General features: G+C 40.5%; 4 protein-coding genes across 19 annotated transcripts in view; 2 read left to right on the forward strand and 2 right to left on the reverse strand.

The window, feature by feature from the left end:
* Positions 1-205: 205 nt before the first annotated feature.
* On the reverse strand, positions 206-7,028 carry Insc (INSC spindle orientation adaptor protein). The gene is made up of 5 exons (XM_076809266.1): positions 5,895-7,028; positions 5,207-5,569; positions 1,771-2,199; positions 1,432-1,639; positions 206-1,350 (listed from the first exon to the last, which is right to left on the reverse strand). The coding sequence occupies exons 1-5, from the start codon at positions 6,194-6,196 to the stop codon at positions 379-381; spliced, it is 2,274 nt and encodes a 757-aa protein (XP_076665381.1). The 5' UTR covers positions 6,197-7,028; the 3' UTR covers positions 206-378.
* A 3,142-nt stretch (positions 7,029-10,170) lies between these two features.
* On the forward strand, positions 10,171-13,278 carry Cct2 (chaperonin containing TCP1 subunit 2). The gene is made up of 7 exons (XM_076808185.1): positions 10,171-10,326; positions 10,768-11,077; positions 11,204-11,637; positions 11,718-11,795; positions 11,874-12,098; positions 12,174-12,555; positions 12,649-13,278. The coding sequence occupies exons 1-7, from the start codon at positions 10,324-10,326 to the stop codon at positions 12,819-12,821; spliced, it is 1,605 nt and encodes a 534-aa protein (XP_076664300.1). The 5' UTR covers positions 10,171-10,323; the 3' UTR covers positions 12,822-13,278.
* Positions 13,085-24,638, reverse strand: part of LOC143366809 (NADH-cytochrome b5 reductase 3-like) — a 48,941-nt gene continuing 37,387 nt past the window's right edge. For 3 of the 10 annotated variants that reach the window (XM_076808174.1, XM_076808173.1, XM_076808175.1), the window contains 8 exons: positions 23,596-23,804; positions 23,081-23,457; positions 22,794-22,994; positions 22,435-22,716; positions 22,144-22,367; positions 21,508-22,079; positions 20,980-21,432; positions 14,495-14,636 (listed from right to left, as the gene is read on the reverse strand). In XM_076808174.1, the coding sequence (XP_076664289.1) occupies positions 21,032-21,432; positions 21,508-22,079; positions 22,144-22,367; positions 22,435-22,716; positions 22,794-22,994; positions 23,081-23,457; positions 23,596-23,701 (2,163 nt within the window). In that variant the 5' untranslated portion in view covers positions 23,702-23,804 and the 3' untranslated portion in view covers positions 14,495-14,636; positions 20,980-21,031. Of the gene's footprint in view, positions 13,959-14,039; positions 14,229-14,303; positions 14,637-15,255; positions 15,564-15,601; positions 15,626-16,535; positions 16,800-17,660; positions 17,851-20,979; positions 21,433-21,507; positions 22,080-22,143; positions 22,368-22,434; positions 22,717-22,793; positions 22,995-23,080; positions 23,458-23,595; positions 23,805-24,638 lie in introns of those variants that run through there. The other 7 variants (XM_076808176.1, XM_076808181.1, XM_076808178.1 and 4 more) reach the window with 7 other exon arrangements.
* On the forward strand, positions 18,354-20,915 carry LOC143366814 (uncharacterized). 7 transcript variants are annotated; one of them, XM_076808202.1, is made up of 7 exons: positions 18,974-19,249; positions 19,394-19,537; positions 19,750-20,001; positions 20,076-20,210; positions 20,282-20,387; positions 20,478-20,705; positions 20,738-20,915. In XM_076808202.1, exons 2-6 carry the CDS (start codon positions 19,529-19,531, stop codon positions 20,630-20,632), a joined length of 657 nt encoding a protein of 218 aa, XP_076664317.1. In that variant the 5' UTR covers positions 18,974-19,249; positions 19,394-19,528; the 3' UTR covers positions 20,633-20,705; positions 20,738-20,915. The 7 variants fall into 7 exon arrangements, with proteins under 7 accessions (XP_076664321.1, XP_076664323.1, XP_076664317.1 ...); XM_076808206.1 differs by lacking the exons at positions 18,974-19,249; positions 19,394-19,537 and adding an exon at positions 18,354-18,496; XM_076808208.1 differs by lacking the exons at positions 18,974-19,249; positions 19,394-19,537 and adding an exon at positions 18,851-18,967.

Here is a 24,638-nt window from a genome sequence, read left to right on the forward strand (position 1 = left end):
CATCAAAATCAGTTAACGTTGCTCTGAGCTATAAACGCTTAAAGATCGCAGAATAAGGTCGAAAATCACGAAATTCACGAAATCAGCGATTTTCAGTGAAACACGTCACTTAGCAAACTAATCCTTCTATCTTTTGAAAAAAAAAACTCACGTCGTTTGGACCAATTCTAAAAAAAGTTGTGCGATTTTAAATGTTGTAATAAACTTTGTTTCGTCCGCCACTGTATGAAAAAGTGCTCAAAGTCATTTTTTCCATATTTCCAAACTGGTCGATGTGCTTTTAAGTAGCCCACCTGATATAAACATAAAATCGTTTTCTTTACAAGACACTACGACAACATGTATATACAATTCAGTTTAAAGTGCCTTGTGTTGATCTTAACTCAAGGTACTGTAGTCGCTGGCTTTCGCGATGTCAATTTGTTTCGCGGCTCTCTTGCACGCTCTCCTCAAGGATTTCGTGTATCTCAGCAGTCCAGCCTCGATTTGCTCTTCGTCTTCCGCGAGTAGATCGTCCACCTTGCACGAGGGAAGACAATCCGCGCCGCCTACCGCGACCACCTGCCTCGCGATCTCTGGATCCACGCAGAGTCTCGTGAGCGCCGCGGCGGCAGTGATCTCTAAACGCCTGTAAGCATCCTCCAGGCCCGGGGGTCTCATCCTGAGGAAAGAAACCAGCGCGATGGAAGCACGAGCTTCGGCCAGATGCGGCCTAGCTTCGGGGATGCGGGCCAACTCGCTGATCAGAGCCGCCACTTGTTCCATCAACCAGACGTTCCTGCCGGTAGATTTCTTCACGCTCTTTAGCAACTTCCTAACTGTATCCTGTTCCAGTATCACGGAGGCGCATTTTCTCGACTTGGACAGGTGATTGAACGCGGCCGCGACTAGCAACAATGTCTGCCCGCAGCTGGTGGTCTCGACAAGACGATTCAGCGGGGGTATCAAATCGTTTGCGAAAGGTTCTAAGCACGGAAGACCTAGAGCTTTGACCCACGGCGCTGTTATCTGCACGAGTAACGCTGTCGCTTCCATCTTCTCTTTTTCCGATGAATTATCCGAGACCAGTAAATCGGTCACTATCTCGGGACCGCCGTCTTTAACGAATTGATCTATCGCTGCCGCGGAACAACACACGCTCGCTAAGGCACGCAGAGAAGCTGCGACGAAGTCGTTGGAGGTCCTCCCGGCGGTAATCAGAGACGTAAGAAGCGCTCTAATGCCTGAGCACCTGGTAATACTGTTTCCAGCTCGCAGTCCCGCCAAACCCAGGGCAGTCAAAGCCGCCAGGGCACCTCTAGCCACCGTGGTATCGTCCTTTGGCGCCTCTTCTAATCCTCTCACCACTCTCTGCAAAGAAATATTAACTTTAGCAACATGTTACCATAGATCCTTTCTTAACTCTCCATGGCGAGAAGGAGCCTCCCCTACCTCGATGTAAAAGTCTAGACGAGTATTCACGGCACTGTCTATGTAGTTCTTCATGGTCTCGAGCTGCGACAATATCCCTTTCAGACTGCTTTGCTGAATTCTACGAGGAGGCGGTGCACCCAGCTCGGACAGCACCGAGAAAGCATGGTCCTCGATCGCACGTAGAAGCTCCTTTTCAGATCTGCCGCCTTCTAGGTGCGCCACTTTACTGAAACACGCATGCGACGGTACTGTTAGCAAGTGAATCGTTGAACAGATAGTAAATGGCCCAGCTGGGCAATAAAGGTTTGCAATTTTTAGAAGGGATTTTCCTGTTTTGATTATTTCAAATACACTTACTCGAATATGTACTGATAATGCCGATCAAACTGTTCCGCCCTCATCAGCAGCTTATTAGCAGCGGCGGTAGCCAAGGTCGACAGTGTCTTCAAGTCGTTCATCTCGTCCTTCTCGGATAAGAACTCGCGGGCCTTCCTTCGAGGCAGAGCTTTACTCTGGAGTGTATTCGTACATTCGCTTTCGGTTTCCATCTCGAGGCCACCCAGCCATGCTCTCACCGACGACGAATGCCTGTACGACCTGGAGTGTAGAAGGGACCTGTAGGATGGCTCGGCCACGGAGAAATTAGCCGCTATCGAGGAGTTCGCGCTCCTTGGCTCGTCTGCATCCTCGGGCGGTTCAGCCGCGTACAGGAAATCGCCCAAACACTCGTTATCCAAGGAGACGGACAATGGAACTGTCGACGCATCTACTTCATCCTCTTCCGTTCTGCGAAACAGAAACGTCCCCCTCTAAGAATTGCCGAGTCAACAGTTTTGGAATAAATGAGGCGCCCGGCAAGTTCGCCCCATTTCTTTACAACGGATTAACTCCTAATATTTGAAAGTAACGTTACAGTAGCTGAATAGCAATGAATCAGCATCGCTTAAAATTTATACACATATCGAGGAAACGTTATTGCAACGCGTCCGTTCCTTATCTTAACAGTTATAATAGCGTGGATAATTATATCCGCGGGTTCGCGCAGCATGAAATTTATGCAACACCGATTCGTCCCACAAATTGTTTTGGCCTCCTTATTACCAATTAACTCGTATCGTTAAGTCAACGAGCCGCGTTCCGCCAAGTTGACTCACGAGCAAGTATTTTGTATTTTGTCAACCACGAAAATATCAATATCAGCCACTTGCGACATCAACACGACCATGGGCAACTTTGCTCTGCCCTCTTTCTTCCAAGAAATACACTTCGCCCAGCAGAAACGGAATTTCCTGCCGTTCCACACAGTCATTTTTATCTCTTATCGCTTTTAAGTCTCCAACGCGTTGCAACAGCATAGTACCTGCCTTTTCGCCGCGTGAATCATTTTTCCCCATCTTTATTGGTAGATAAAGTATTACAGATTTCAATTTCCAGCCATCATCCTCGTTAAACTTCCTCAATCGTTGTTTTTACAGGCGAAGATGAGCGCAATTAGTGAACGAAGGGGACGTGCTCGCTAACAGGAACGTTTACCCTACGCACCCCCGAATTCATCGAAACCTCTTCGTTAGATTGCCCCGATTGGGATCGATATAGGAAGTCTACGGTACCTGAAACGTGCCATAACGAGACAGGAGTCTCGACTACCGTCACCGCGGCATAGTTAGGGCCTGACCACCGCCCGATTCCAGTCCGCATAACCAGGTGCACAGCTATTCCCTTTCCGGCGCGATCGAGACCGACGTGAAACGCTGTGACGCGAAATGCTGACTAATCCGGTCGGCTCCGGAACTAGAATCGTTCTCTCACAGGCGGGATGACTAATCCAAATTTCCTTGGCGACCAAGCTGTGTGCACGAGCGATCACCTGCGCAACGTGATCCACCACGGCGGCACGAGATTCCTGGTAGGTTTGCTGTCGCCTGGTTACCCCTCGGCCAGGTTGACTCAAACCTCCTCTCGTCGCTCTTTCATTTACGTATTCCACGTGTGGCACGTTGCATTGAATCACGTACGATTGCGCGCGTGAATGTACAGGGTGTCGAGGAAAAAATGCGCGCCTCGCGTTCTCCGACCGGGAAGATCCATTGTCCCGTGGATTAGAATCATACAGGCACGCACGGAGACGGGGGGCGAGGATTGATTTCGTCTAATGTCTCCACACGAAATAACGGCCGCATGGAACAGATAATAGCTTCTCAAATCTTCTTTCACGTCGCTCAATTGCTTTCGGCATTTCAGAGAGACGAATCTACTCTTCTCCATCAGGAATGCAGATTGAAGGAATTGAAGAATTGAAGAAATGTGAGAGGACGATGTAGAGGTAAATGGTTTTCTTCGCTGCTTTTCTTCGTAGATTATGTTTCACGGAACAGTCAGCGACGCTCATCTAGGTCTAGATGCTGCTGGTTACTCGTATAGTTCAATTTACATTGTGGACACTCGAACGTGCATTAATCGATGTTAATTGACGATATGGCACGGAATATTCCTGCACGTTCCATTCACGTTGTCTAGTTTCCGCGCGAGTTTATAAGGAATACCGATACCGTGATTGGAGAACGCGTCGCATATCGTGATTTCTCTATCGACTTTCCTGAATATCAATAGCGCGATTTACATATAATGACGCATAAGCTGCAAAGAGTTAATTGCAGAAGTTGAGCAAACTTGATCTAGAACCTGTCCAGGCTCTAATGTTCCAATAAAAAATGAAAGATTCACGTATATTTACTCTAAAAAAATAGCCCTCTTCTTTTCCTTTACCTATTTAAATTTTCCAAATATTTATATAGTGTACCTATAAGAAAAATATAAAGAAAAATATAATAAAATTATCGAGGACTGCGAGGATTTAATTTCTTAGAGATCCTGCGCTGTAAATTAAATGCGAGCGCGAATTAGTTTCATTGCGATGTAAGGGCTAACGTGTGTTTAATATTCTCACCGATGAATTGCGCTACTTACAGTGCACCTGGAGAATGACGACCCGTCTACGTGCTCACCTACCGCGCAACCGCCCCACAGGGGTGTACGGAGTGTTTACGAAACACCAAGAGGACTATAAGCATGGGGGCATGGGAAGTTCTTTACTCGCTGCATTCCTATCGCTTGGCTCACCACAGGGACATTATCGTGACGATTCATGTTCTTAAAACATACATGCTTTGCACCTTATCGAGTGTTGCAAGGCGCGGCTTAGTTTCAGAGATAATGCCGCTGTGTCTCTGAACGCCGAGAGACGCCTTCATTCCATGCCTTTAGCGACACAGCCATTGTAAAAGTAAGATTATTTTGGAACGAAAGCAGTGGAAGGGATAGTACTGTTAACTAAGAACATTAACGTCTCGTAAATTAAACGTTTCTACCCATTTTAGACTGTTCTCTTTAACACTGCAGCACTTTCGTAATATTCAATATCGAGCACAATACTCTTTGAAGAAGTAATACACGCAAGAGCTAGTAATTTGGGAATCACCTACTTGAATGATTTCATTATTTAATAAAGTATTGAATACTGAACATTAATATTCCAAAAATACCATCACTCTCGAATGAAAGACAATGCCACAAGTAGTGCGAATGAGAAACGCGGGTAAATCGTAAATATAAATAAAAGATTCAGAGATGAAATTTTGTTCCTTATCTGATATTTGACTCTTTTCCTTAAATCTCTCAGATATGATCATCCACGTGTTTCGACAAGTATATTCCCAGATTTGTCCACTTTACATTGCATCCGATCCGAATTATTCAACCTCTGCTTTAATTAACTCGTTTGCGTTTAAGTTACCTTCGCGTTCTTGGCACAGCTCGTCCAGCTCGCGAGTTGAGGGCTGCCGCAGCGTTCCGCGGTAGAATTCTGGAGTCCTTGGGCGTGGAAGTGTACGAAGGGCTCGGAAGAGCTTCGCCTCCCAACCAAAGGGAACCGATTCTCTGCTGCACTCCGTGTAGCCGATCCTTCACTCGTTTTCGCCTCCTTCGACGTATCGGTGTCTCGTTCTCGTACACCTCGGAGCAGTTGGATCGTTCGGAATCCGAGAAACCGGAATCCAGGCTCCGGAGGTCTTGGCTCATTGGACTGCAGGATCTGTTCGCCAAAACGATGTTGTCCTCATCGTCCACTTTGTCATCGTCTTTTATTTCCATCGTGGCTCTGGAGACAATTCCAAAAACTGTTAGAGAAGCCTAATGCCTTCTTAAAACTATAGCTTCTAATAGCGCTTGTTTGCACAAGTGTAATTAAACATCTGAGAGCAATAACAATCTTCGAATTACAGGATACTTGTGCAACGAAGAGCACCGATCGAATCTACGCAAAAGTGAAAGTTTGCACAACTTCGTGGGTGATGATTTCTAAGTAATTAGGATAGCGATACGCGAGTAGCATTCCATGTCATTGCGATAAGAGTAACAGCATATAATGTACAAGCAAATGCATTCAACGGAAATTCAATGTCGCTAACTTCAAGTCTACTTACACTTGAGTCATTACGTTCTCGTCGCAAACCGTGGTCGCAACGGAATACAATCCCTCCCGGTCGCGATTCTCACTTGGACAGACGTGTATCGCCGTTATATTTCCATTGTCGATAGTATCGCTCTCGTTGGTACTGGAAGACCGCTCTTCCGCTTCCTCTTCCGCTATCGCCGACTCGCGGCAAGGATTCTGCCTGACCTTCGCGAAATCGTTCCGCGCCGCGAAGGGATCCAGGCTCTCTAGATCCTGCGTGGCCATGTGGCCCCAGAACACTTTGCTCTGATGCCTCTTGAACGCACTCATCTTCCGTTCGTTTCCTTCGACGCGTTTCGGTTCGATTGCACCTCAAGTTCGCGCTCCGAAGTCGTTGGAACCAAGCTACGAAGCTTCACTGCCGATGGCAGCGACGAGGATCCACCTTGGAATAATACGCTGGGGTGGTTTCAGAACTCAGCGGAGCGGAGCGACCCTCCCACAGGTCGCGTGCCCGGAGGACCTTATGGTGTCCACCACAACCCCCATGGAGAGCCAATCGTCCTTCCCATCAAAACATCCTCGGTTTCATACGATCCAACACTTCACTTAAACGGACTTCCGTTTTCCCTTCGGGTAGACTGTATTCGAAGTTCGCTGGCGAGCGCGTTAGAAACTTAAAAACGTCCACGCTCGATCTCTGTCGATTGTAAAGAGATACGAATCAGTTAAGTAGATTCTCAAATTCATTGATTCTCTATCGCACTTTGTATGCTATTTTATTTCTATGCGTTCAACTGCGCGCAGTTGCGGTATGCTGATCGACGTGCGGTACCGATCGAGCAGCATGCGTCTGCGGATCGATCGTTATAAACGTATTGGTGCCTCGCGAACGACTGACTCGGATCGGGTCGCTTCCGACTTCCCCCCGTAAGTCGCGCTCCTTCCCCGCCCCGAGCGCGTAAGCCAACTCGTATGAAAACAGAGCTCCTCCCCTTCTCTTTCCCCGGTGCCTTGGGGTGCATATTGCATACCACTGTGCACGGTACCCCCGTGTACCCCTTGGCATGTGCGATCCATGTGTAACCGCCAAAGCGTAACTAGGTGCATTCTCCTGGCGACGAGATGCAACGGCGTAAACTGGGAGTCCGTCTGATTGCTTCCCTTTAAAAACGCCCAGTACCTGATAGTGAAAAAGCAATTGATTATTTCGTTTTCCTTTCGTGCAGGCTTCCTATGTTTGCAGTGTAATTAATAATGAAAGAAACGCGCGGTTGCGAGTAGTAGAATAGTACGCCAGACAGTAATATCCTTGAAGAATTGTTAGTATATACTACATGCACCACGAGAGACGTCACGAAATCACGCCAATGCTATTTTGGAGAGCCAGGTGTGACTCCAGTTCTTCCTATCGCTTCTCTGTGTGCACGTACACGCGTGGGGGTCGGGTTCCCCCTGTGGAACCGGGCCACAGAGGCATTTCTCCACCACCACCACCGGATCCAGGGGCACGCGCCGCTCTGGGACATCTGCGTGAAATGCTTCCAGTATGATGAGTGTTCCGCCCATATGTGTATTGTGTGCACACGGATGATTCACTTTGCCCCGCGTTCTTGTATGAATCGCCGATGCAGTTCGATCGACTAACGTGGCCGGAGGCAGTATTCAATAATTCCATTTTCTCTGTTAACCTGTATACAGCAATAAAAGGTATTTGTAAAGAAGTCTGAGCTGTGAAATGTAAATCCACAAACACTAAAAACTAGAAAATAAAAAATATATAAAAAAAATTTATGTTAAACGATTTTATTAACAATGTAGTAAAAACTAAATTAAAATGCACTAAAACCTAAAAAATAATTCTTTTCTTGTACTTCAATTTTGATGGTGTTAATATCACTTTAAATAAAATCGTGGGGCACGATTTTTCAAAACAGGATATGAATCACTTGAATACTTCAACTTCTGGTTCCACATGGTGCCCCACGATTTTATTTAAAGTGATATTAACACCATCAAAATTGAAGTACAAGAAAAGAATTATTTTTTAGTGTTTAGTGCATTTTAATTTAGTTTTTGTTTAGGTGCCATATTGACGCTTTATAAAAAACAAGTAAAACAAATTAAAAATATTTAAAAAAAAAAATTTTTATATAATATAAAAGTAACTTAATAAATATCAAAAAGATTTATTACATTATATGCTGTATTTACTGAGAAAAAAATCTTTAAAAGTAGCTTGATTTTTCGACCGTTTACAGTGGAATACCCCCTTAATCTGTAACATAGATTACACGCGCACAAATATAAAAGAATTTGAAAGGGAACGATGAAAGCCGAAAATATATTTGCAAGCGTGTTAACAGTAGCTATTAGCCGCGACCTGTGTGTAACAGTTAACTGTACTAACTATCAACAGAGCGTGTGACAGATAATTGAGTACAATATTATATTCAATTGCCGAGTATTTGAAATCTTGAGCGCTCGCAACGTTCGCGGCATTCCTTTCATTATTTAGTCCCGTTAACATATCATTAAATACTTACGCGCGGCAAGTATTTAAATTGCACCGGCGGATTCTCGTTTGCGGTCGCGATTAGGTCGCTCGAACAGAGGTTGCACGTCGCGTGTCACGCTCTTCCCTCGGGCTTCCCTTTAAACGCGATTTCGTAGATCGATGACTACGCGCGTCGGAATTTTCTTAGTAACACACTCTCGAACACGAACGGAATGTGGGATGCGAAGGCATCGCTTGAAAAGTCGTCTAACACAATCAACCTTCTAGCAGAATGCATTACAGAAATCTACTATTACCGATTGCAAGTGAAGCCTTAGCAAGTTAAGCGACACGCGGAGAGTGAGATTTGCGTGAAACTGTGTCGAGCGAAAGAGAGTTTAGCGAGAAGCGTGTTTGTAGGTACACATTACTGGGAAGGAAATGATCGAAACGCGAAGACATCGGGCCTCAGCAAAATGTCAAGGCTGATTTGCCGCGAGAAAACGAAGGGGCAGCAGATGCCTTCGGAGACGTCGAAGAAACGATAATCAATATGTGTGGGTATGTACACCCGTTCTGTATTGAAGGAATCCCAACTCTTTGTATTCTGTAACGACTGGCGTCCCATGTTATTGTCTCGGGACGCCGCATATATGCGCGGGAACGTCTGCAGTCGCATAAAAGCGTCAAGGGGTCTGTACGACCCCTATTGTGCCCAGAGATGCGGACGAAATGGGGGACAGCTGGGTGCAGACCGTTATTTAAAGGTGCGCGCGCGCGAGCGGGCACGCGTCCGTCCAGATTGATCGGTGAAATTTAAATTCCCGAAGAGATTATCAATTTATCGTATCCAGCTGCAGCCTTTGGAGCACCTAAGATTCTGTAGTGAAGAATATCAATATTTCACAATGCGATTATGCGTTAACTGAAGCAATAAAGATGTTTTTGAAAATATATAACTGCTGTACCTTCGTCCCTCGACGAGTCAAATTACTGCATGAAGGAATGGTTTCCATAAAATGCAAATACGGATGTAATAAACCGTGTAATCGAGTTAGATAGCTGGCAACACACCCAGCTGCGATAGTGGTATTGACGAACTTTCATAATGAAGCGCGGTTTCGAGTAAGTTTAGCGCCTGGTAACTGGTAACTCGATATCCGTGTACTGCAAGTGGAGAGGAAGTGTTAATTTGAACGTACAGTACTCTCGATCACAAATGCTGTGTGTAGTAATACTTGAAAGTAAATTGCGGGAACTTAATTGATAATAAAGGTTGCCTTTTAACTTATTCGAAAGTGAAGGATATAGGTATTTTAAAATATTATCGACAATGCGTTTGAAGAGTCAATCACCGTTTGAGAATTCGAAAGAAATTAAACATGGCGAATATCGAAGGTGTCGATGAACAGAAATCTGTTTAGGAGCCTTCCTTTGTACAGTATCTTCTGCGACACTGTTTTAAAAGATAATTTATCATAAACATAGTAATGTTCCATATGGCTCTTTAACTTTGTGATGTTTTCGAATACATACATTTGAATTTTAATAAAGAGACAGGTGTGTGTCAATCAACTCTATCAGTACTACCTCCTGCAACCTTAAAAGGAATTAAATTCGGGATAGTAAGGATCGTACGTTGAAATGATGCGCCATCTACGCGTGCACATTACAAAAGAAGGTTCTCGGTGTTTTCCTTTGAAACTCGATCGCTAATGGTACATTCTACTTCCTAAGCATCCTCGGCTACTCGCTGATTCGCTCAAAGTGATCGCCATCATTTTCAGTAGCCAACCCAGAAACAGTCACAACGGAAACTGTTACAGAAGGTGTATGCTTCAAGTTCTAAGTGGGTACGCCATCTGTAGACTGATAATTTCTTGAAATTGTGCTTTCCTGTGGAGTTGAAGAAACGTTATCCGCCTACAATAGTAATCACTCGTTTTTACGGTGATTCAAAATGGTAATAAAGTTATTCTGTCTTCCCATTCTGCACCGTAGACTAATATTACCGTAATATCGTACGAAATCGAGAAATCTGAGTAATAACGGGCCGAGCGTCCATTGCCCGGTTTCGTATATGAACGTGTGACAAATGGCGCACGTGTGTCAATAGCAAGATTTTTCTATCGCGATCTTAATGTTACTTCCTTTAAGAGAAAAATCACATCCCAAAATTACATTTTCGCGGCCCCAAGAAACCGAATTATCTTGCATACCAATAACTGCGTTGACCAGGCACTTTCAATTCCACATCGCGCTATTAAATAATTCATCAAAAAGACTGAAAAATGCAATGAAGTTAACGTCATGAATTGCATATTCTAATAAAATCGATATATGCACCGAGTTCTAATTACGATTACTAGTGCCGCTGATTATAGAAATTTAAAAATGAATACAGGTCTCCCTGAACCCTGTCAGAATCCTCAAGAACGATGCAGAAGAAGAGAAGGCAGAGATTGCCAGGCTCAGCCTGTTCGTAGGGGCGATAGCCATTGGAGACTTGGTCAAGTCGACGCTTGGGCCAAAGGGCATGGATAAGGTATTGGTCGCTCACGGGCGGACGGCAGGAGACGTTCAGGTCACTAACGATGGAGCGACTATTCTGAAAAATGTCGGCGTGGATAACCCTGCCGCTAAAATTTTAGTGGATATGTCCCGTGTACAAGACGATGAAGTCGGAGATGGCACTACTTCTGTAACTGTCCTTGGTTTGTATATTATTATGAATTACTCCTTAATTTAATGTACTTTAGGATAGAAGTTATCTTTCGCATCAAAGAAAGATTCGTCGATTAAGGGTAAAACTCCTAAAGATATATTATTTCCAATTATAGCTTCTGAATTGTTACGAGAAGCGGAGAAATTAATCGATCAAAAGATTCATCCTCAAACTATAATCTCTGGTTGGAGGAGTGCGACTAACGTGGCACGCGAAGCTTTAAGAAACGCCGCGACCGATAATTCTGCAGATCCTGAACGTTTCCACGAAGATCTGTTGAACATTGCGCGCACAACCTTGAGCTCAAAGATTTTGTCTCAACATAAAGAATATTTCAGTAAGCTCGCCGTGGATGCTGTACTACGTCTCAAAGGATCTGGCAATTTGTCGGCGATTCAAGTAATTAAGAAACGCGGAGGAACTTTAGCCCACTCTTTCCTCGATGACGGATTCTTGCTGGATAAAAAGCCTGGAGTCCATCAACCACAAAAAATAACTGATGCTCGTATACTTATAGCCAACACTCCTATGGATACAGATAAAATCAAGGTAAGTAAAGAAGATAGAAATGTGGAATTATAATAATAATTCGATAATAATAGTTATAATACACGCACATTGGTCTTCAGGTATTTGGATCCAGAGTTCGAGTCGATTCAATGGCGAAAATTGCGGAACTAGAAGCAGCAGAAAAAGAGAAGATGAAGGTAATAGAGACTGTTAGGAACAGATATAAAATTCATGTATAATTATCAACGATTATAATACGATTGCATTTAATCCAGGATAAAGTGGACAAGATCATAAAGCACGGCTGCAACGTCTTTATCAATAGACAGCTGATTTATAATTACCCGGAACAACTGTTTGCCGATGCTAACATCATGGCTATTGAGCACGCCGACTTTGAAGGTATTGAGAGACTTGCTCTTGTTACCGGCGGAGAAATAGTCAGTACTTTCGACAGTCCAGAAACGGTGAAACTTGGAAAATGTGATCACATCGAACAGGTATGTCCTAGAATTTAATACCGTTTCTACGCACGCTGGTGCGTACTGATCTCAAGCGTCTATACATTTCCGCAGGTGATGATAGGTGAAGATACCCTGCTGAAATTCTCAGGAGTTCCTCTGGGTGAAGCGTGCACTGTAATAATCCGAGGAGCCACGCAGCAGATCATCGACGAGGCAGAGAGATCGCTGCACGATGCTCTTTGCGTGCTGTCGGCTACAGTGCGCGAATCGAAAATTGTTTACGGTGGTGGATGCAGCGAGATGGTGATGGCCTGCGCTGTTATGAAAGCAGCAGCTTCTACTCCTGGAAAAGAAGCGGTTGCGATGGAATCATTTGCTCGAGCCTTACAACAATTGCCTACCGTAATTGCCGATAACGCTGGGTATGATTCAGCTCAGTTGGTTAGCGAACTTAGAGCCGCGCACAATTCCGGCGCGAGCACTATGGGTCTCGGTAAGTTTGTATACATCATAGATGTCCCTTATTAATGCATAAAAATGCCAAACGGTAAGTAATAAATTATTTCCATTTCTGTTATTGTGATAGATATGGAACAAGGACGTACGGGATGCATGGAACGGTTAGGAATAACTGAGTCTTGGGCTGTGAAGAGGCAGGTTTTGCTTAGCGCCGCAGAAGCGGCAGAAATGATTTTACGCGTGGATGACATTTTGCGGGCGGCGCCCAGGAAACGTGTCAAGGACCATGGACGTTGCTAATTGGACGGGCGTTTTTCCATTGCTTTAATTTTGTTTGCACTGCTTCTTCGTGATACGAATTATAATCAGATTATCGGCAACTTGGTCTCAAGCATCCATTCATTTCGTTTATACACGTGAATATTAATTGTTAGTTACTGATATCGATTCACTAATTTCTCTTCGATTACTGCGATATATGCTATAATTGTATACATAAAAAAATCTTATATGTAATAATACTTAAACAGGAAGTGCGCTAGGGATTTGTAAAACAATCGGAACAACTTGCGATCTCCATTTTTTATAACAATACATTAGGTTTAACACCAATAAATGCTTTAACCTGTATACTGTTCTTCACTAAGGCTTTGCACTGGCAACGTTTTATAAAAAATTAAAAACATTAATCAAAAGTTGGTAACAATCGTATTTATAGCAAACATGGAATAATAAAATATAAATACTACTGTCTTTACGCCGTAACGAGTAATTATTCTGCTGTGGACACCTCCAGTACGAATTGCAAGTTAAATGTTTCTTTAATGAATTGAAATATTTAAACCGAACACTGCCTTAAATGCTCTCATAAATTACTACTGCCCGTATTCGGACAGGTTCCAAAGTGGCGCCACACAATTACTAAAAGGTCGATCATAAAACGATAACAAATGTTGTATGCGTGAGGAAGTTAAAGTGACGTGTCTTGAGTGAAACGACATACTAATAAGCCGAATGCAGTCTACGTTTCAATGCAATGGGAACTTGTTGCCTTTAATATGCAAATCGTAATTTCAAATCGTATCCAAGTTTATCAAGATTAGGATTACAAGCGAAATTGATCATCGGTGGTGGGCCACACATCAGTACAATCGTATCAGACGACGGGGGGAACATATGTTTCTCTATCATTTCTGCGTTTATGTGCCCCGTGCTGTATGGCCAATTTTCACCGCTAGTATCCAATGTGTACCAGACTTTTAATTTGTCCGGATGGTTTTTCGCGATACCATCTAACTCATCTCGAAGCAGTATATCTTTCTCCGTTTGGTTGGCAAAAAGTAGAGAAACCTGCGTTTCATCTGTGGCGTCTTTTGTAATAGCGCGAATTAGTTGTAGCATTGGTGTGATACCCGTACCGCCAGCTAACATTACAACCTGCAATCAACGCGAGAAATTATTAACTTTAAATTTCTATAAATGTGAAATACATTTACGAACGTAAATCAATGTATGTACCTTCTTAGTGTCGTAATCGACAGGTGGGTCTTTACGTAAAATTTTTATGGAGAACTTTCCATGACCCTTATAAACAAGGCGACCTGATGGCCCCTTGAAATCAATAGTATCTCCAATTTTCATGTTTTCTAGATGCTGAGACAATTTCCCCCCCTCGGGGAATTTTGGATGTACGCTTTTGAAATATACCTAGTGGCGAACATTTAAGTTTCAATTGTTACGTTAAAGTTCAGGTTCATTATCATCTACTGTATTTTTACTTACTTTGATGACAAGATCTACGTAACCATGGTCGTCGTCGCTAGAAACAGGCGTATAGGATCGTATAACAACATCTTCTCCGATTTTCGCTATTAAATGTACATGCTGACCAATCGGTAACCCTAAGATGTGATCTGGTGTTGGCAAACCAAATCTAAACTTTCTTGTATCGTGGCTTATTACGTCTTTTTGAATTAATGGTAAGCTATATTTAACAACTGGGTCAACCAGCAAACTCGGAGACTTCTTTTTCTTTTCGCTGCTCCACGATATGTAAAGTTTCACTGCTAATCCTATTACAGCTATCGTTCCTACAGCAGCCAACACTGGCAAAACCTGAAAACAATCGCGAAAATTAAAAATTGATCACAGAAGGAATTTACTATTAGTTTGCGAAGCCAGAAAGCTAGTAGTATGATTATCTTATTCAACTTTTGACCCAAGATATACAATGTGTAACTGTTACAGATTACGCACACTGATCGTGTAGATTTGAAAGCTACAAATCTTAAGATTTCTGAAGTACACATTAAACAGGTCAGTTTTCCATATGCAAAATGTAAGAAATGGTAACGATTTCTACGTAACAGCCCCAAGAATTAAATTGGCTAAAGAATTCAATTTCCCTTTTAATTGCCACTGACAATAGAATGTAGGAGCGCCAAATAAGTCTGCTTTAGAAATATAATCCAATTATGCATGTCAGTTTATAAATCCTATTGCAATCTCTTGTAGAATAATTCTGCTTTGCTTAAACCTACCCAAATTAAACGAAACTACTTTTTAATGTTAAAAAATAATGCATTATTTAGTCTGCGACGCTGTTTTCAAGGAGGTTATACGTCAAAGTTGTTACAAAAGTCGTACAAAGTTGTTTGTCAAATGCTACTTGTCGACAATTAATAAAGAAGTATTCGTTTAGATGCTCCTTTTTCCCCCATTCAGACAAACTTACCAGCGATCGTAAATTTGGCATCGTAAATCAAATCGCACGTGGTTAAAACCTTCGCGAAAGAATGCCGAGAACGAGGCTAAGGTTGTAACAGTACGGTGAAGCAGGTGGGGATTATATGAGAAAAGAAAGGATCTTAGGAAGAATGAGCACCAATCCCTATCGAGAAATCTTTACGGAAACGTCTTCGACTCGTTGCCGGCTTCGAAGGAATTTTTACGCGCACGCCTCGAGAAATCAGCGGCGTCTACCATGGGGTCAGATACAGAGCGCTACCCTTTAAAATAGATTTTACTTCCCTCGATCTAGGAACAGTGCTAGTATTCCAACGTATTTATAGCTATATTACCAGAGGCATTATGCGCGAAGTGTAGAACGGCATGCCTTTCCGTCATTGTTACAGAGGACACAAAAAAATAATCAATCACACTGTTACTAACTCGATCACTCGTTATATTGGATCGATATGTTACGAAATACTTTTAGTATCTGGGATATAGTATTTGGTATATGATACTTTCGCGATGTTTAATACATTTCCATTACATCGGCTAATAACAATCACATTTCCGCTGGTCGAAGCAATTAACAGATACTCAGTGAATGGTCTGTTACTCTTACATATTTATAAGAGCATTCAAGCTGAAATAGTGTTGAATAAATTTGGTTCACTTTACTTTACTTCGTTTGAATGTGTTGTCCAGTAGAGAGAGTCAATTAAAATGACTGTCTCGATTGGTGATTATAGGAATGGGCTTCTCGAAACATCGAAACCTAAGAAAGTTTCGAGTTTCCAGAATTCGAAACTTTGCACCTTTTTCGTCATTCGAAACTCTCGAAAGTCAGATAAGAAAAAGTAAGATAAAATCAATGAATAATTTTTACATTGTTATATTTTTGTCTCTATCTTGTGTAACTTTGGTCAATAGAGATTTATGCAAAAAATTTGTTGACTTCAGTTCTCAAAGCAAGATATTCCACTTACAAAACTGAATCAGCACTTCAAGTTTCGAGAGTTTCGAAGCCTTACAGAGTTTCGGATACGAATTTCGAGAATTTAAAAATTAGGTTCGAACCCACCTCTACTTTTGGGGTACTCTATATACTCAGTTGTCATATGATCTGAAGATTGATTACGTCTCAAGTCTTTTGAAATTATTCGCATATACAACACGACTTCAACAATTATAGATTGAAATTCTGTTTACTAAGATGAGCATGAATATATCGAGCACTGAATTGTATTAAAAGAATAGGTCCCTTGGTATGCAAAATGTACGCACGTGAGAGTAGCTCGATGGTGTTGCGTTCGTCTGTTCCGACATAATAGTATTGTAATATTTACAGCCCTACTTTCTTAAGTTTCAGGAACGTAGCACCCGATAACCACCTGTTGTTACGGTTAATTCAAGGATACGAACACTTATTGTTCAACTTAAAATGTTAACTTGCAGAAGTGCTTTGCGAAACGCAACACAGGAAATTTTCAACGAGCACTCCGTGTCCAGAATCTGTTACTTGACTGGACGGTCGTATCTACAATGAGCCTGACTTCGGTATTTTTCTATCGGGTGATAAAATAGTCATGTCTCAGATATCAAGGTCGCTGGTTACAGATAACGTGTACGCTTTTTTGCAATTTTACGAAACCTTTCAAGCTACATTTGCATCGAATAAGTATGTGTATATGAAAAGAAATTGAGAAATTGAAATACTATGACCTTCAAATATTATAAACAGCTTAGTATTGTGTCACAACTTCCAAAACCGCAGGATTATTACTCAAAAGTGACATGCAAAATCTAGTATATTGCGTAATCTGCATGCACACATTCCTTTTGTGCTAATTATAAGTTCATATGTAAATGAGCATACCGGTAAAACTATAAAGTAGATTTTTTTCTTAATTTTGTACGAGAGATCTATAGAAATATACATATAAGATCGTATCAACTTTCGTACGAATAAATATGGTTCAAGGAATTATTGAAATATTTTAAAAAAAAATTTAAACGATGTATACAATAATCAATACACATATGATATAACGAAATTTTGATGAATCAAATCTAATTTAAATATACATTGTGCATGATTGTAAAGGGACAATGCACTTTATCTTTAAAGAAGATATGTGCATTCAGTGGTGTGAAATGCTATTTATGCATATGTTACATATGGATTTCCTTCCAGCAAGTAGCGACACTAGCGACATCTTGAAAATTAACATATCTTGTACGTTAGACGGCAGTAGAGGTTAGGTATATCAAGTGTTGATCAGTGTTGATGTAAACACATCGACGAATTTGCAATATGCTCCTATAGTTCTGTGATCACGTTTAAACCCGTGATTTTCGACGCGTTTTAATTTATGTTCCGATGGCAGTTTTACACCGCGCACTATTTACATGGTTTAATATCTTGATTTTCCTTATTCTAATAATCTTGAAGCACGACCAAAAAATACAATGGAATTGGTTCATAGTTTTTATTCCGATGTGGCTATACGACCATATACTTCTCGTTTATGTAGTTTTTCATATGGTTTCCCATTGCAAAAACGGACGTGTTGGTAACTTACGCCGGGACGTAAGTTGATAAAAAAAAAGAGGGCAACTAGAGAGAAAGAGATGAATATAACTCCCGACATTATATCCAGTTTCATCAAGAATTCACTTATCGTTAAAAATTCTCCTTTTCACATAATTTGTAAATTCTCTTAATTTGCGAATAAAACTGTTGATTAAGAAAATGTTTAATAAAGTATCAACGAATGGCATACTTTAATTCGTTGTATCTCATTTCCCAATGATCTTAATCACATAACTTTATATATCGAACTGATACGTGTCTAAAATAGACTGGTATTATATAATAAATAATATACAATGTATTCACTTGAAATAGTTAATAAATTGGTTTCCAAGATATTTGAAAATAAGTTGTAAATAAAAAATTTTCATTCCCATGCAATATATAAACTCGAAGCTTTCAAGTTGTTGATACAACGAAGAATGTTAATGAAACTGGATATTAACTACACTTCACAAAAACTGAATGCAATTTCCTTCTAGGCATGGCACATGACAGCTGTGTTTTTGAAGCTAAGTGCCCAAATTTTAATATGTTTGAAACTGGAAGTACCTCAATGGTTCATATCGGCAAAAGTTGCTTTGGCGCCGTTTTGCATTCTTCTTCCAGCGCTGGCAGTTGACGTTTTTGTACATCTGATACAACATTACCAGTACTGATGCCAGATTATAATTGATTTAAAACTATTGAAATAAGTATTTGTAACATTTACCATGTTTTATATAAGTCTAATTTTTTATGTTCACCGTATGAGATTTATGGAGAGTTTCTACTTAGCAGTGGTACTTTGTATTATCTTCACAATTTAATAACATCATTTGTAGAAAAGTCTAAGATTATATGACTGGTACTATCAGAATACATCGCAAAATGGAGCGATGATATTCTGTTATGCCTCCTAACTCAGGTGTATATATTACATAACGACAAACGGATAGAATGTATTAAATACTACCTTGACATTAGGTTTTGCCTTACATATCATTGTTCCTTCAATGGTTAAAACGAAGAGAATTATATAGCATACTTTCAGATGGTATGGTAGTCACAAGATGCGAGTCTAGCTTACTATAAATACTCTATTGCACAAGGATGAATAGGACAAAGATATAAATAAGTAACTGTACGGCAGCTTCATTATCAAAGCTTTTTCTCATTAGTTCATAAGACTGTCATCATTTACAAACAGTGATTTTAATGCTACATTATCAATTTACATTGGTGCATTTAAATATTAAAGTATAACACGAGAACAGTGAGAGACCACATACAGTTACCTTCGCAATTATGCAATATGGTTCATTGACAAGTGCCTTCTGCCTGCATTGTGCGTAGAATAATTGTCGTAACAGCCATCTGCCGCGCTTAAAACCGGTTCTATGGTACTGATATTCATACCAGAAAGGTGATCAATGAAATTAGAATTATAATAGTTGTATAATAGAACAAGATGTGCTAAGAAGACAAAACATTTTACTCTCGCTTAGTTGGTACTAGGTGTTCTGTGCCACGGTTACGTAGTATTTCTACAGTTTCAGTACGATTTCAGTTTTGCTTGACTAAACACTTCAGTTGTAAGTGTGCAGAAGTAGCAAATCTATGATATTCGCGTAGTTACCGTAATTTGAAACAACAGCGATTTGACAGTGACGCTTTTATATTCAGAGGAGTGGAAACGAGTAATATGCAACAGGTAGAATCGTTAGAATCTATTTATCACTGCGCCGAATTCGTATAAATTAAAAAACTGTTTAAAATAATTGGAAGTGAATCTAAATAGAAATTATATTGTGAAGATAATACTTAAGCTCGATTTTCAATGCTTATTCGTATTTGTTTATATCTGTGAACCTTGGTCGCTGTTTAAAATAATAATTTTTGAATTGTTTCAATCTTATTTTTCAGATGAACGTGAAATTTTTTAGGTTCTTTAGTTTGTCGCTATTATTGCTGAACAATGGAATCATTAGTGAGGCAATTACGGTGACAGAAGTTCCAGCTGGTCATTTAGCTGAACTTCCATGTCTGAGCAGTGATGACCAACATCGTTTTATGTTTTGGCAACTCACTGATGACAGACGTATTATTGGACCTGGGAATCTCATGGATGAAAACAAGTATAATTATGAAGTATTAACTGGAAAACTTTTCATTAGGGTAACTAATAAATGTAAATATAAATAAACGAATGTGTAATGAATTCTTCCTTTCAATTAATACTCTCTTGCTAGGGTGTATCAACTGCTGAATCTGGCTTCTACAAGTGTGTTTCAAAGGGTATATCTGATCATTCTGCTATAAATATTCATGTTGTTGAGTTGATTGTTAAGAAAGATTGGGAAGATGTTTGGGAAAACGACTTCGAAGTATGTTGAAAACTATTTTAAACCAATAAATATATGCTTTTTTTGTACATTAATTATACTTGTTTTTGTAGACAAATTTATTACGAGGAATGGCTGCTGTTATGGTAATAGTTGTTGGTATAGCGATTGCACTTTTTATCATCACAACAAAAAGAAAACGAAATCGCAAATTCTTCGGTATGTCCTTATGGATTACTTATTCTCGATTGATTCGTGAATCGAACGACTACGTTAATACATTTCATTGATACGAAATTATTGTTACAGATCTAGAAGAGTCAAGAGAGAACTCTCCTGAGAAATATACACCAAATATCAGTGGTGGCTCTACGTTGCCTACACCGATAATTGAAGAGACTGGCATCGATAATGAAGCCTTTGATGTCGATTTTCCTCGAGTATTTAAACAAATGCAAAAATAATGAGGGATTTTGTGAACTACTATACACAGCCATTTTTACATAGTAGATTACAAAATATCGCATCAACAATACCCTCCTTTGCGTGCCGCAGTCGGGTAAAAAGACATGGCATCATATACCATTTATCGATGCATGCATCAAACTTTCAATTTAGCCATTAAGACACGAAGGATGCGTGGACATCTTTCACTTAATAAAGTAAATTGTACTTTTCAGATTAGAACTCATAATACGTTACTGTACATATAATTTATATTATATAAACAATGATTGAACTATTTCATTGAATGTTGTATTATTTTAACAAGTATAAAATAACATCATCTTTTGCTTTATCTGTCACTTACGTTTCCAGCGTCTTTATTAGTCATAACTCGATCATCTTTCGTCTGCGTAACTTCACTGAGGACTATTTGTTACTTCTCCGTGCGTAGTGTCCAACATACTGTCGTTAATTCCATCTTCTTCGTCTTCCTCATCTTCAGGCTCCACTTCAGTTTCCAGTAATCTTATTTTCCTGTTGCTTTCACTTAAAACAGCAGCTACTTTCCGCGCACCACTAACTGCTATTCGTCTAGCAGTAATACCTTGAAAAGGGCGTGGCCAACTGTTGCCCAAGAGATCGGTTAAACTAATTACATTCCTATCTTGATGTTCGAAGATTCGGGATTGGACCAATGGTAACTGAATGAGAAACGATCCGTGGGTATGTTTGTTGAGTAACAGTAAACTGAGGTACTCCTGGGAGTAAAACTGTAGATCAATTACAGTACCATCCATATAGGCTTTGGAATAAGATTCTGTTAAATAAATGATATTATTAATGCAAAAGTTTATCGTTCGCTTTACTACATGTTCCGAATAAATCGACAAACCTGATCTGTGATCCACGTCTATTGTACTCGATCTGAAGTTGAGCGAGCCAGATTCTGTACAGGAACACTCAACTTTAAAAAGTCGTAACACTTTGTGATCTACGTCACAAGTAGCCACCAGTAAGCCATCATCGTTCGTTGCGATCTGAGAAGATGTAAATGGCGCGGATGGTGTCAACGAAATATTCGATATTGTGAAATGATTAACTAAGCCTTGATAAGCCTCGCCGAAAACGTTATGTATAGCGGTAATTAATTTTGCATGGGATTGCAATAAGGAGAAATTAAGATCTTGTTTCACGATAAGCGGATGATCGCGCAGACAATGATTCTCATCGAGTATAGCCGCCCACTCGCTTCCTTCGGGTGTTAAACATGTTTGTAAATTTTCACGTCGTAAATATTGCCCCAGTTTTTCTAAATTCACTCCCTTCCTGCCTCCAACGCCTGGTTCGGTTTTATCGAAACCACGCAGGAACTCGGCAATAAATGTCAATTCTTGTTGACTAACGCGACTGACTTCAGATGGTATCCTTTCGCCTGTTAATCTCAGAATTACCACGTACAACCACCTGAAATAAAAAGAGTATAATAATAAAGGCATCGTTGATAGTGTCTTTAACTTTTAAAGCATACCTAAAGAATGCTTTATAATCACGCATACTGTGATCTATAACTTGCTGAATTTCTGAAGATTTCGCTAGAAAACCCTCGGAAGCATGAAGAGCATTAGTTATGATACTTTCATCGGTGAGCCCTAACAGTTCGTACGGACCACCCAGTCTCACCATCCCTCTCATTTCAGATAACTGATACACTAATGCCATCCCAACGCTAGTTAAATTTTTTAGTACTAATTTCTATAAAACAACAACACATTGTTATGGTAGTTTATGTTTTTCCAAATGAAAGCCTTTAAGAATGTACCTGTATATTACTGTAGCACATCTCGATACTGTGCCCCAATTTTTTCAACCCCTTCTCAGTCAAATCTCTCAATAGAAAATTCTCCAAATTCTGAGTCGGTATGCCAATCATTAACAGTTCCAGGAAATCTGCGGCGACTCCACCAGGTGGATTTGTCTCTGCGTATCGTGCGAGCTTCTCGTCCATTTCCAACAAAATTGTTTCCCATGCTTCGGAGATTGCCATTAATGTGCGCGAGAGATAATCCATCAAATACTCTATATTAGCTTGAGCTTGTGCTACCTCAGATTGAAATAAAAGCTTTGTAGAGATTTCATCGCAACTGAAAGCAACGTTACGACTTTTAATATGCAACGAACCTTTAAAAATGCAGTGTTCTGTTCCAGCAGTGGGCACCACAATCTGTTTGCTTTAATGCCACTGCTGTCTTTCCATGTGATCCACATTGGTTTACCAAACCCGCCGCTAATTTCCAATATTCGACCATGCCCGATCGAAATTGTGCCACAGTAGAACATTCCGAACACATACATCGCGACGTTTCCATCCTCTAAACCAAGCTGGGAACAATAAGACTATTTATAATAACCATAATTTATCTTTAATTTCAATCTGCTCTGTATATACGAATTATAAAGAAACATACGAAAAGTATATCTAATGTTTGAGACAGGAACTCCTTGTGCTCAGGTTCCTGACCGAAACTTCTGTTTAAACTGGGCAACGATGGAAGATATTCGCCCATTGGTAGCATGCTCGCTTTGTTACTCGAATTATCATTTTCTAAATTCGTCAATGGCAACCACATCATGCAAGTAATTCCGCTATGCAAGTTGAGCTTCGTTTTATGAATCACGTTCTTATTCTCTATATCTACAAGACACGCCAAGTTGGAAATTTCGTAACAAATAGCCAGAAGCTTTCCATCCGGTCTCCATGCTAGGTTCACTAAAGTGTCGGATTCCTCTTGAGGACTTAATAACCATACCCTTTGCCACGTTAACCTGTGAAGCGTGACTTCTCCTGCAACAGTTTCGTCACAAGTAAAATTGTCAATCTGATACATTAGCTTCAGGTAACGCTCAAACTCTCGATTTCTATTGGTAACTCATCGATACGTTCTAAGGGCATTTCCAAAAGAAGATCAAATAATTTTAAAACCTTTTACATTAGCAATCGCTAAAAGGTCCATTTTCGGTGACCATTGCATTCTCGTTACTTCAGCTGGAAGCTGCCGTTCCTCCAGCTGCCTCATACTGCCTGCCATTTTTGCAAATTTGATGGTACCTTAACTCACAGAAACATTTCATCGAACTACTTGAAATCGTAATTCTCAGGTTATGTTTCTCACTGGCGTCGTGCTCCTCCATCTACAAAACACATATATAGTGTTTGTATGGATTTAGCTTTCGCTGATACCACAGTATTATCTATATACAATGCATAAATCACGAATTGACACAAATAACGTCACAGACTATACATGCTTCGCGTCTATATCAATACTACGCAGGTGTTTCGAGAAACAAACATTCGTATCGGTATTTTTTAAAAACTTTTGCTTTGTTATTCGTAATCTCATTAATCTTTATACTGAAAGATAATTTATTCTGAAAGAACGAAGAAGACAGTGACGGAACGTGACAGAAGGAAATTTTAAAGTTGTCATCGCGTTGCCGCAAATAAAAGAAAGGGACAAGGAAGGAAATTATTAGCACAGATTAAATGTTCTGTATCAGTGTGCGTTTGGGTTCCGCGGTCGAGAAACTCACGAGTGAACGCAGAAGGCATGGGACGGTTAAACAAATTGCCAAAACGGTGCCAAAAGAATTTTGCGGACATAGACGGTGGGGACTTGATATTAAATATAAACGCTGTTACTAGCCTTTCAGCGCGCACGTGAGGTATCGAACACTATGGTCGAAAATTGCGCGGCCAAACAAGACTTCCGTTCGAAATATCGCAAGGGACAGCTTTGTGCCAATGATAAACTATTGTGATGCACATAAGCGTAGCAAGCCTAACCGAGATGAAATGCGGTTTTCATCATTCGATGAATACAAATTGGCGGAGAAATTGGAGTAGAAGTAGTAAGACTGATACGCAACGAAGATAGAATTTCTATTACAGTTACTAGATATTCAGAATCGTAAAAGAAATCCGTATAAAAAATAACGCGAGAAATGAATTTTCCGCAATGGTAA

This window comes from Andrena cerasifolii, chromosome 3, assembly GCF_050908995.1.
Source record: "Andrena cerasifolii isolate SP2316 chromosome 3, iyAndCera1_principal, whole genome shotgun sequence".
NCBI classification, from domain to species: Eukaryota; Metazoa; Arthropoda; class Insecta; order Hymenoptera; family Andrenidae; genus Andrena; species Andrena cerasifolii.